The sequence below is a fragment of the Sparus aurata genome, chromosome 16 (genome assembly GCF_900880675.1).
Source record: "Sparus aurata chromosome 16, fSpaAur1.1, whole genome shotgun sequence".
NCBI lineage: Eukaryota > Metazoa > Chordata > Actinopteri > Spariformes > Sparidae > Sparus > Sparus aurata.
This window is the reverse complement of record NC_044202.1, coordinates 12,048,417-12,061,556: the sequence shown is the minus strand read 5'-3', so window position 1 is coordinate 12,061,556 and position 13,140 is coordinate 12,048,417. Positions and strand designations below refer to the sequence as shown.

Genomic DNA, 13,140 nt, shown 5'->3' with positions numbered 1-13,140 from the left:
CATCAAGATGGTGTTTAATAAAACTTTAAAAAGATGGCTGATAAAAGCGAGCGCTACGTCTATGCTATTGGCGAGCTTTGATAGCGAATGTCTTATGTCCCCGCGAGCAAGCCACTTCCTGGAAGTTGATCTCAGGGTTTGATACTAAATTTTAAAGAGATTGCTGTTTGTGTGTGTTCACAAAAGCAGCTCAAGGCTTTTAGAGGCAGTCTCCCTTTTTTTCAAAACAAGCGACCTTCACGACAAAGGAGAGGTTGAATAAAACAGGATTATGGAATGAGAGTGAGAATGCAAGGACTAGTAAGTAAAACGCGTCTTGGTTTTTTTTTGTTTGAGCATGAAGTCGTCATTCATGCATGTGCTGAGTGCTTTATTTGAAGTGCAAGAACACTTTTTCGGTCATCTGCTCTGACGCTCTAAATGTGTGTATCAATGCTGTGTTTGTGACAGCAGAATTGATTAACGCTCACCCGCTCCCTCTAGACTTACTTCTTTAAATGTCAGTACTGCAGGGGGTTTGTTTGTGCGAGTGCTGTTCGGAGAGAATAATGCTATCTGAAGTGTATTGCCTCTCTGGAAGTCAATGACAGCGGCCCCTCGTAGCATCTGCGCCCCAGCAGAAGACATTAAACTCTGGTTCAGCTTTCCTAAGTGACTGGTGATGAGCTGCTCTGAAGTATGTTTCAGTTGCTACATGATTGTCCACTCAGTTATCGGACTATGGTAGTGATGTGTCGACTGAAAGTGGGTTGGGAGCCATTTTTATAGAAACCCAGATGTTTGGCCCTATTTGTAATTTAGTTTTTGTTGTTGGTGATATTTTTCCATTAGTGCTCAAAGGATTTTCCCCAGGTGCTTTTGATGAAGGATGTCTGTTCATAAGCACCTCTAGGAATATTTTATCATATTTGTATGTAATTTTGTGCACATTCACTTTGCATGGAATAGTAGAAATATGCATTTTGCTCGCTGTATTCTCAAGGATTTAAACCCATTCGCCACAGTACTGAAATAAAAGAAGACATGCATGCCTGTTCCGGACCTGTGAGGAGTAGTCGATTAAATGCTCAATCAATTGATGTTGAAGAAAATGTGCGCCTACTTTCATAATTGTTTGCTTGCTTGCTCAAGCAGAAAATGTCAAATATTTGCTTGTTCCAGGTTCTCAAATATCAAACTGAATAAATTGAACTAAATATCTTGTGGTTTTGGGCTGTTGGTTGGAAATTTGAAGACTTTGTGCTCCTAGAATTAGTAATTTCCATTTTTCACTTTTATCTGGCATTTTTTAAACAAAATGACTATTTGAAAATGGAGAAGCCCAATATTGGATTTCTGCAATTTGGCCGGTTGCCAATGCCAATAACCATGTACAGTATGCCACATCTCACACGGGACCATATGAAAATTCCAAGTGACAATTATCCTGAACAAAAGAAGTGTGATCCGCTGCATTGTTCTACACATTCACTGGACAAAATAAGACACCTGCACAGTTTGCGTTGCGTGCAGATAATCGTCATCTTACTGGCCCGTCATAAGCCTTGCATCACCAATCAAGACAATAATCAACAGATGTATCGATGATGAAAATAATTTTTTGGCTTTGTACACTATGATTATGGAATCGCTGCTGCATAAGGCAAGGAGAACCTTTCTCATCTGATCATGAAGAACTGACGTGACGAAGTTTCCAGCGTGGGCGTCGCACTTGACCTGAATCTGTCCGCTGTGTCTCTCTCCTCGTCCTGTGCCCTCCATCTGTTCTGGCGGGACCGTCCCAATCTCTGCCTCCCCATCTACTTACAATACATCACACACGATAATGGTATTGAAAGTGTCAGTCTGAATTGCAGCGAGGGTCTGGCTCATTTGATTATTTTTTGATGCGGGGCCTGACGAGGAGCGACCAGACCTGCCTCTAACTCGCGTTTGATCGGACGATAAGAATCAGGGCAATAACAAGGAGTGGGAAAACAGCGTCTGTGTTCTGTCCAAGTGCGGCACTGAGTGGACTCTGCTGCTCCGGCAGCACTTTGGATGACGACAGGGAGGGAACCCTGATGACGCACACACATACGCACACACCTCCTAAATGAGAAAAAGCACCGAGGCTTGAAGATGCCCTCTATCTCTGCCTCTCCATCTCGCTGCCCGTCATCATTTCCCTCTGTACAGTACAGCACTCTCTTCTCCTCTCCCTCCCTCCGTTATCTTCCATCACCACTCCTCAGCACTCCTCCCTAAAGTGTAATTCATCATTATGTCTTGTAGTCCAGATAAAGCCCCGGCTATTTAACGATTTGTTGAGCGGGCGTCCTTGACTGCCCCGTCATGTTTCATCCCGCTCGCTTTGTGTTTGCGCTAAACTTTCTGAGCCAAACTTCTCTTACTTTGCTGCAAAGTTAGTCACTCAGAAGTCGAGGACGGCCTTAAATCTTCTCGGCGGGAACACCTTTTGTCGGCTCCTGAATGCTACTACTTTTTTTTTTTTTTCAGCGAGGTCACACAAAGTCTTGCAAGGAAGAGATGTTCGACATTGTGATGCCTGACTGAAAAGGCGTTCGGCAAAAAAAACCTCTCGGTGAATAGCCCGAGTCGCGTTGGCTCATCTGTAATGTATAAACAACTGTGAGTGCTCCTACTCCTACATGGCAAGTTAGTCAGTTAACAAGAGTGTGGAATGGAAAATTAGCTTCATTACGCAAGCCGGACGGACTTTGATCTGACACACACGATCTTCTGGTTACAATAGAAAAAAAACCCAAAACAAATCCATTACCTAGCCTCATCTACATGCAGGCACACGCATACAAAAGCGCTCGCGCACACATCATTTACATCTTATCAAGTGTGAGTCAGAGAGGTGTGTGTGTGTGTGTGTGTTTATGCGCATTAATTGAGCCTTTCCAGAAAGAATTTAACACAAATTAAAATGGCTCCTTCCTCATGGCCGCAGCTAACGGACCTTGTTACAGTGTGATTGCCTCCGCTGGCCCAGGAGGGTGTGTGTGTGTGTGTGTGTGTGTGTGTGTAAGTGTGTAAGTGTGTAAGTGTGTGTCTGTGTGCGCATTTAAACCTGTGCGTGCTCAGCAGTGCCCAGTGGAAGTAAATCAGTGATCGTTAGTGATGTTTCTGTTCTGCGCAGTTTGTTTAGCGTGTGTGTGTGTGTGTGTGTGTGTGTGTGTTGGGGAAGGGCTGGTAGCATTTGATTGAGGCGCCCGTCAAGCGGGTATCGCCTTATCTGAGTTTGTCATCAACAGAAGCTGATGATAATGGCAGAAGCTGTTAAGGTGGCTTGGGGTGATGGTTTGCACTCAAACACATGCATACAAACACACACACATATATACACACACACACATGCACACACACAGACTGGGAGATGGTTTACAGCCCAATTACCCAGCCTGCCTCTGTGTTAGAAGGGGGCTCTAAATCTTTGGATTGTATTGTACACAATATATCCTCTGTTACTCTCTCTCTCGCTCCCTTCTGGCCCATCATTTGTATACAGTATTTCAGCTCACTGCTCTCTGTTTTCATGAGAAAACTGTTAAACTACATTTTATCTCTCCATCAAGAGTTTGTCTTTTTCGCCTCAAAGGATTAACTGGGCTACAAGCGATCATTTAAGGAATATCCAAGTTTATTGAAGTCTTTTTTTATTGGTGATGTCGCTCAACAAAGTTGTGACTGAGGCGGCTCAACGTCGTCCAACCTGGCAAGAAACGCGAGAAAGGAGACAAACAACAAAAGTTGATTTATTTATCTAAATCAGGGGTACTAATACTCTCTCTCAAGCACTGCGTGTGTCTACATGGACTGCTACATTGCACCGATAATCAACTAATGGCATAATCAGAGTAAAAAAATGCTGCATGTAACCACCCTTGATACAAAGAGACTGATCCCATCTGGCACGGTCTGAATGAATCTGTAATCAGATCGAAGGAGGTGATATAAACCTTTGATAATCAACTTTTATCCACTCGCCTCTCTCTGGCTGGGATCGATGTATTCTTTCCGCTCATGTTTGCCTCACCTCAGGCTGACATCAGGCGACGGTGCCTCTGGGAGGGACGGAAACGCGGCGGCCGATGCAGCCTTTTTGCTGGAGATGTTAAAGGAGTTAGAGATCGATCGCCTCGATGGTAAAGAGGCTCGACACAATGAGTTGTCCGAACGAGTGTTTAAATAGATGAACCATTAGGCTGATGTAGCATGGACAGACAGTGTAATTACCACATGAATAGTTAATAAAGTAACAAATTAATTTGCTTTCTGTTCCAAAAGTCATGCCATGGTGGTAAACGTTTTATGGCCTGGTTCATATTTGCAGCCAGGGGGGTGGAAACCCCAGAGGTAACCACCTTGGAGGTAAAACTGAAGGTTAGTGCAGTCGAATTGTTGTGATTACCCCTCATTGCATGAGAAATCTATGTGCACACATAATTACAGCCAGCATTTAAAGGAACTTCCAAGATCATAGCATTTAGCTCGGTGAGTGCAGTGGACGTGTACCAACAGAATTCACTGGTAAAATTACAAAAATAAAATCTTGTCTCCATTATTTCCCGTTTTATTATCACTTCACTGTACCATGCGAGAGTGCGTTCGGCCAGTCTGATATTGATTTAAATGAATGAAAAACCAAATATAGGAAGCAGAGTGGTTTGTGCCTGGATCCAGCATGACTGTGCATGTTTGCACTGAGCGCGTCGGCTCCAGATATCAGTGGGCTTCATCATCCAAAAATGGACCAAAATCCTACTAGACTTGAACCAGATGCCCCTCAGACTCATGATCCATCCATCTATTCACATCATTCCCCTCCTCCATCCATTCATGGCTGCTGTGGGCCCTAGTTGTCATGGTTACTGTGTCCTTGCTACAGCTAAGCCCTGATTGTGACTTGTGCCGCCAGGAGCAAAAAGGTTTATGAGAACACATATATGCATAGGAACAGGCGCACATAAACACACACGCCTCACATAAATCCTCACCGGTGTGCCCATATGGATTTTCATTGCAGCAGTTTAGCTTTTAAAGGCATATGCACACAAACACACAAACTCACACACACGCACACTCTCACACAGACTCTGGTACAGTAGTGATTACACAGGCTTCTCTGACAGAGTCAGCACCATTAATCATCCAGTGTGCGCGTGTGTGTCTCTGTGTGCGTGCATTGTCTTATAGATAAGTCTGTGCACTCTCAAATGTCCCTGATATTAGAGTCATAAGCTACATTGCTGACCTTTGAAAGCCATCATAATACAATACTTCCAGAGTAAACGCAGATTAATTCATGCTCGTGCAGTGTGGACCGTGCGGTGAGGATTCCGCCATCGAATTGCATCTCGAACTAGAGTTTGAGGGCACGAAACTGCTCTGTTTGTGAGGATGGAGCCTGGCAAATGTTACCGGAAAGCATCATGTTAAAAAAAAAAAAAATGTTTCCTGTGTGTGTGTGTGTGGCCCTGCCTCTGGTACCACTTCTCGTCTTACAAAGAGGATGCTGGGAGGTGGAGACAGAGGCACACAGTTGCCATAGTTTCGCGCTTCTCCCTCTCGAACGCCGATAAAGTAAAATATTCCAACCAGTTTCTTTCTGCCTGTATAGAAGTTCCATTAATATGGATGCCAATGGTGTTTGTTCTCTCTGCTCTGCCCCGTCTTTCCTCCTTTTGATTTAATAAATCCCTCTAAATCCCTCTGCAGAATTCTTATTTATATTTCCATTTAATGGCTCATCTCTCTGGGTTAAAGTCTTGCATTTGTGTATTTTTTTTTCTTCCTTCCTTCCTTCCTTCCTTCCTTCCTTCCTTTTTTCTCTCATCTGTTTAAGTTTGAAATGTTGCCCCCTGGAGCATATAACCTTTGACCTTTGTTGCCTTGGCAGCAGTGTCACATGCAGTACAGGACATGCAAAATCCCGTCAACAGCAACGCATTTCCTTGTCAGTTTATTCAGAGAGGATAATAATGCAATAGATCTGTTTATTCCCCCCCGACTCCGAGCTCGCAGACAAACATTCGTTTTTGCAGCATCTCGGTGTGATGCCGACACCTGAATGTGAACGTGAACAATACAAATGCTCATGATTGTGCCAGTAGTGTGAAGTGTAAGGACACAGATCTTTAATTGAAAGCTGGGCTTCAGGATGGATTTCATTCGCACTGATTTAACAGAGTCTGATGTGGCCAGAGGCAGGGCTCCAAAGTTGCAAACAGCCACCAACCAAATTTTGCTGGCAGGTGTTGGCTACACCAGCCCCATCTGTCGTATTTCCGGCAGCTTTGGCAAGTAGACGCATTTCACTTTTTTATTTCTTAACTTAATTTAGCAGATGCAGTGAGCTTCACAAAAATGTAGATTTTTTGCTTATTTGTTTCAATTTTATTAAGAAGAAAATCTCCAGATTACAGCTGCACAAATCAGTATTCTTATCAACAATGGGTCAAATGAATATGTGTACTGTATAATGAGGTACTCAGAGTTAGGGCTGACTGATTCAATTGCAATATGAGTCAAGATTTTAGTGCGTATTATCATTTTTGATGATGATGTGATTTTGCTGGGGCTCCCTTTGACCTGGCGGGCTCCAGGCCTGCTGTTTGTACTAGTTTCACCGGTATGCCTTACTGTTTTTTCGCCAGCACATAATTCAGGTGCACCTAATCAAACATTTTTATTTCATTTCATGACAAATTATGTAAATGGTTGTAAACAGAAATACATTTCTCTCTACACACCTAACTGGTGTTTTTTTTATCTGACCGGCATAATATCAGGCGCTTGGCTTCACATGGCAGATTTTTGGGTGTGCGCCTCATGCAATGCCTCATTTATAATAGTATGTTTGGACAATTTTGGCCTGCAGCTCCTCTCTTCTCTCAGTCCGTTGTTTTGGTTTTACGGACCTCATCTGAACTGTTTTGCTTTGGTCTGTGCAGTCTCTTCAGCTTTTTCTTTCTGATAACGAGCTTTTTGATAAAACCTGTGTAAATTGCCCACCTTGCACCAAGCAGCAGACAGGCTAATGAACATAAAGGAGCAGTTGGAGACCAAAATAGAGCTAAAAAGAACGGGAATATTGGAAAATTCTTTTTCTTCAAGTAAAGGGAGACGAACAACATCCATGAGTTAGCCTTTCATGCTTATGTTTTCTCAAATCTACTTCACCCTAATATATATTTGATTTGTCACAATAGCATGCAAAAAAAAAATCACTGCACAGTGTTGAATGTACATTAACTATGGCCTGGAATGACTTTCATTGGAACAAAGTGAACAGGATGGTTAGTTGGCACTTACCAGGGCTCATGTGAGAAGAATGAGGGTGTGGCGTTTGCAGGCTTGTTGATATTTGCCGCAAAATCTTTGATGTCAGGCGTGCACGCGGATGTGCTGTGGAACAATCTACAAGATAATCAATGGATGGTTAAGGAAAGACACACCAGTGTTTTGATTTTTGCCTGTGTGTGTTTTGAGAGTGCATTTTTGGCGAGTGGTGCGGTTGGTATTTGAGGGAAGAGGAGAGCCGCGAGAGGGAGGAAGCAGGAAGTATTGACTTAGATATGGGTTTGCTATTTTGGACCTGCTCTGGCTAGTGTGAAGGGTTTGAACTCTTAGAGTGGGAACGGTTACGTGATGACGGGGAAATAAGATAGGACGGACGAGAAAGAAGTTGGGGCGAGGTTATTGTGTGTTCGTCTGCAGATCTGTACTCTGCACGGCGATGCAGGGTGCTGCACATTTCCACTGCAGTCTGCCAGCTTAGCTTCAACTCCGATGACCTCATCTTTTGCATTACCAGCATCCACTCTTTCCTCTCTTCCTCTGTCTCATCTATCTCTCCACTTATCTCTCCACCCCTCTCTTTTGTTCTTCTCTCTGATGCCATTTATGTCCCTCTCTCGGACCATCAGTGCCACTGTTGATATTACACAAGGCCATTATGGCCTCATGTCAACTGGCCCAGCGCTGAACTGCCTATCATCTTACTGCTATCTTTGCTGGCGCTATTAATATTACAGATGCCAACACAGGATTTCCTGTTGCATCCTCGCTAATCCCGCGCTACCTCTAGAACACTTCCTCCACCTTCAGCTCGACTGGCATTTGATACAAGGCAAGAATCTTGTGTGCGTCCGGATTCCTCGAACAATAAAAATTTGCTGGCGTCATTCAATAATGTCACTCGGGGCAGTGTGTTGCCAGATTTGGTTGGCATTAGTTATGAGCGTGATAAGTCGACTAGCCGATTAAACATTGCCACCCTGGCTAGCTGGCACCAGAAATACTAGTCGCTTATACTGTTATATTTTTATTTGTTGTTGTTGCTGCTATTATCATTTGTTTATTGACTTACATATTTAATTACATATCAACATCATTCAACCTTTATTTAGTTGGTTGAACTCATGTTTTGTCATGTGCATTGTGCATTTTGGATGGTTTCAGGTAGAGATCGCTCCAGAGCCCTTGTTTGTATGGCACAACAATTAGCTTACCAGGGGAAAGTAACTGTCTTGCATGAAGCTTTTCAGAGATTTTTTTGCCATCAGTAACGTTTTGTCGTATGCAACATTGTTAATCCCAGAGTTGACGCCTATAGTGTCCCTGTGCGTTAGATTATCCTCATCAGGCCTCTCCAAAGCTTTGTGGTGAGGCAGCCTCATGTTATGCGGCTCAGCTGGATAAGCTCTGCTGCAGTGATACACCATGCCGTCGATTTTCAGATAACGTTACACGAGACATCACATTTTATATTTCACTTCCTGATAACTGCACAAGGCATTCCATTTACCTGAACACAGAGTTTATCTGCCCCGGGGCAAGCAGCCAAGTATTAGTGTCCAGCCCTCTAAAGCGTTAGCATCTTTGGCAACTTGCTCCGCTTCTGTTATTTCCAGGGGGATTTTAAAAACATCAGACCGTGGAATCTGGAAAGGTACATGGATTGGTGGCACCAACGGAATATCAATATCGGATTGACTCCATCCGCCCAAAATTCAGTTTGCTTACTGAAGAATTTGATTTAATGGTTACAAATGACCCTTAAAATGATATGAATTTTCTTTCAGGCAATGTTTGACCTCAGAAATTCAATTGTGCTCAACTATTTTGAGGGAAATAAATCAATGGGAACACGCCTAATATGCATCAATATGTTTTTTCTAATATCTAACCGGCTTTCGACCACAAATCTGGTTATTTTTACGTGTGTGTGTGTGTGTGTGTGTGTGTGTGTGTTTGTGTGTCTTTATTGTGTGTGGGTGCCATCGATGTAATTGGATGAGCAGATGAGGCAGATGGCACAGTCTGCTGAAGGATGGGTATTAACCCCAGAGGTGGCCTCCACCAGGGGTCACTACATGTTACCCCTCGACAGTGACAGACAACTTGTGACAAAAGGGGTTGAAGCATTGGGTTGGTCTGCTAAGTTGTAACTTTTCTAAATTTTTTGCTTTTTTTTTTTTAATCACATTCTCTAAACCCGCTCCCCCAACTGCAGCACAGCCTTTTCCCAGTACATCTCTCCTTCCGCCTCTCTCGCCCTCGAGCAAGCAGGTCTTGCTCGAGGGCAGAAAAAAGTGAAAGTGAGAGAAGGAATGGGACGATGGGGGGGAGAAAGGACAAGAACGAAGTTGGACGGATGGAGAGGCTGTTGGTTGAGATTGCGTGACACGGGAACAGCCTGTTCATCAAAGAGGAATAAAAAAGATAATGAATGGAAAAAGAAACTAGTTGAATGGGTGAGTCAGCCCTGCTCTTCAAAATATATCGGCGCTCTTTGGTAGCTGCCTTGTTAAGCTGAAGAAAGGTGGGACGGTGTTTGATAAAAGCAGAGAGACGTTCCTGTCCTGACAGATTTGGGTGGCTGCCTGCAAACATGCCTGGACACTCGCGCACCAAGATACAAGTACATAAACGATGACGCACACACAGATCTATGTTCTTTTGGTAACCGTAAACTAGAAATTCCTGTGACAGTGAATATGTATAGTCAAACTGTAGACCTGTATGCATACATTCCTCATTTCAGGGTAGCTGTTTGTACCATCTTACTGAGATAGTTAAAAGCGCTTGTAAAGCATCAGTTAAGAGCAGTGCAACAGTCCACATTTAAACATGTTATCTAGACATGTTGGCATGTATACAGGGGTTCACACAGCCAACGCAACTCCATCCTTAGACCCACTGACTACTAGGCAACCAGTTTAAAACCAGGCCTCGGTGAGTTCTTATCATTCATCATTATGATTCACTGTTTTGTCTGTTACATCAGCCAAATCTCTTTTGGTTTTCTGGACTGCTGGTCAAACTAAACAATCATTTTTTAGAGACTTTCTTTTGCACTCTGAGAACATGTAATTTTCATCTTTCTCACAATTATTTTTGACATCTTGTGTATTAGAATTTAGCAAATAATCAGAAATAGGCTTGGCAGATTAGTTAATGATGTAAATTGGTTGGGTACATTCCTAAACAATCTGTGCAAATTGATGAACTATTAAAAAGGCTGGTAGTCACAACTCATAAGATGCTTTTTAAAGGCTGTTTTTCTAAGAACAGTTAAGAAAGAATTAATGTGTATTCTCATAGTGGAATGACTTCAACGCACTGAGTCTCTTCTTCACGTCAGTCAATTATGTAATCACAAAATGTACTAGTCATAGAGTCGAGTAGTGCTGCAGTGTGCGTGTGTGTGTGTGTTTGCCTGCTCAGGCAGACAGTCTTCTGTTGTAGGATATTTGTTTTCACATTAATGAGACTGGACCACGGTCGGTTGGATGGATGTTTAGACTGCTCTGTCTCCTTCCATGTACACTATTCATTTATGCGGCCCCGCACTCTGGACTTTGTCTCCCCCTCTCTCTCGTTTTTTTTTTTCTCTCTCCTGGCTCTGTTCCGACTGTCAGAGCTGTCAGGCGTTTTGAAGACGTGCAGGTGCCGCTGCTCCCTTTTCCGGGAAAGAGGAGAGGTTGAGAGCAGTGAAGACGCATGCTCTAATTGTCATGTGTTCTCCTCCTGTACAGATCATGCCATTTTGACGGGACTCTCTGTCCGTCTCTCTCTGTTACGACATGAAGCCTCTTTTGTCATGGGTCTCCGGTGTGCCGCTTCGAGACACTTAAACCTGTGTGACCTTTTTTCCTGCTGTGATTGGAAAGTTTTTCAGCTCCAGTACCTCCCACTTCACTCTCTGTCCCACTTTATGTGTCCCTCGCTTTTAATTGATGTCAGAGCCTACAGTGAGATTCGAGCAAACGGTGTGAGCATGCCCTTACTTGGCCAAAGCTCCCATCTCAGAGCACCTCTCTACTGTGGAGGGCCCATCCGCCGGCCTGGCTGTAGACCTGCACTGGCCCCTTGTGTCTGTCACAGAGCATTACACCACGTCGGCCTCTGACAAAGAGGTGCGTGTACTTTGAAGCTGTCGAGCGAGCAGGGGTTACTGAAGGTGCAAGTACAGACTTCTCATAGCATTTGCCGAGCTTCTCTTTGCTCTGATTCGATGGTGACAGATGTCATGAAAGGTTTTTCCAGGATGAGACTGACATTTTCAGGCTTATTTGCTCCCTTTCTCTGGGAGCTCCTGTGGTTGCCAGCAGAGGCTTGCGCGACCACACAGAGCGCCTAATAATGCGTCTGAATGTTTTGTTAAACTCCACATCAATGTGACACTCTTCCTCTGTCATTTAAAGGTGCACTATGTAGTTTTGGGGAAGACATTGAATCAGAAGAGAAAGATCAATGTTGTTGTTAACGCCTAAACAAACTAAATAAACTCTCTTTTCATTGTCGTTACTGAATAATCTGAATAAACAAACTGACCTTGAAGTACCACACAAATTGAATTTGTTTATATAAGGCGGAACCTGCCGCCTTTCTAGCTTCAAACAGTGTTCTGGGGACCTTATGTTTCCCCTGAGAACAGCTTGTTTATTCAGTTATGGAAACAAATAAATATTTCTGAGTTTGTATTATTACCTCATTGATGGAAATGTTAAAATTTCTGAGTTTCAATTTCCTCTCCACAACTACATAGTGCCCCTTTAAACACTCCTTACCCCAGCTGTTTTCTCTCCCAGTGAGAAAAACACTTCCTGAGCGCTTTGCTGCAACCATTTCTATCCTCACCAAATCTCCCTGCTGCTCAAAAGTTCACTTCACTTCCCATTTTTGCTGAGTCTGTGTGTGCTTATGTGGGCCTGTGTGTGCTGATTATATCTATGTCATTGTGGTATTGCACTGAGAGAAGAGAAAAAAAAAAAGATGTTAGCTAACTCTGACACAGACGCTGTGTATTTGCAAGAGTGACACAGAGGCTCACTGAAAGCAGTGACATGGAAACATCTGGACACAGACATGTGGAGGCTCATATTCCGCACCAAGACGCGCACAAAAGAGGCAAGTGGCTGCATTCTTGTACCGTATGCGTGTTTGTCGTTAAGCTACAGGCGATGTGAAGTGCAAGTGTCTCCTGTCGGGTGTGGGTGGTGCCTGGGTGATGGATGTGTTAGGGGGACTGGGGAAGGCTTCAGGCAGCTGTGCGATATTTTGGGACGGGAGGAAAGGGGTTTCCGTTTGTGATGCTGAGCTGCCGTCTTCTGAGCTGTGCGAGGAAACGCAGGAAGGGATGCGTTTTAACTTCCACCTCCTCAAAGTCCAAAACGCATCCTACATGGTTGGTCTTAACGGTTCTCTGAAAGTCACACTTCTAGTCCTCTCATGCTACGAGTGCAGTCGACCAAGGAAGTGTTAATCCACGTACACACTTTATGTCGCAGCACGATCCTTATCTACTGGCCTAGCATTCAGCCTGTGCTTCATTGCGGTGAATAGTCATAGCAAAACAATATAACCGAAACTTTATCAGTCAAATCGCCTGGATGCCTTGAGGTGATTGAACTCAACATGGTGCACTGCGTTGAAACATTCACGTCATTAGAAAACCATCAAATGCACTCATCTCTGGGTTCTTTTTGATTTTAGATGTGTCCAGCAACTTTTATGTGCCTTCAGTCAGACAATTTTGTTGAAATTAAAACTTAGTCAGAGCAGCAGTTCAGCTCCCAGCTGCTAGCATTCATTCATTCATACACACACACGCACACACGCACA

The 13,140-nt window shown here is 43.7% G+C and overlaps 1 protein-coding gene across 3 annotated transcripts in view; it reads left to right on the top strand.

Annotated features, from left to right (window-relative positions):
- The window catches only part of rps6ka1 (ribosomal protein S6 kinase a, polypeptide 1), a 52,788-nt gene that overhangs the window by 25,715 nt on the left and 13,933 nt on the right, over positions 1 to 13,140 (top strand). The window contains exon 1 of one of the 3 annotated variants that reach the window (XM_030392019.1): positions 12,227 to 12,426. The exons of the other annotated variants lie outside the window; for them this stretch is intronic. Within the exon in view, the coding sequence (XP_030247879.1) occupies positions 12,385 to 12,426 (42 nt within the window). The 5' untranslated portion in view covers positions 12,227 to 12,384. Of the gene's footprint in view, positions 1 to 12,226; positions 12,427 to 13,140 lie in introns of those variants that run through there. 3 annotated transcript variants of the gene reach the window in all.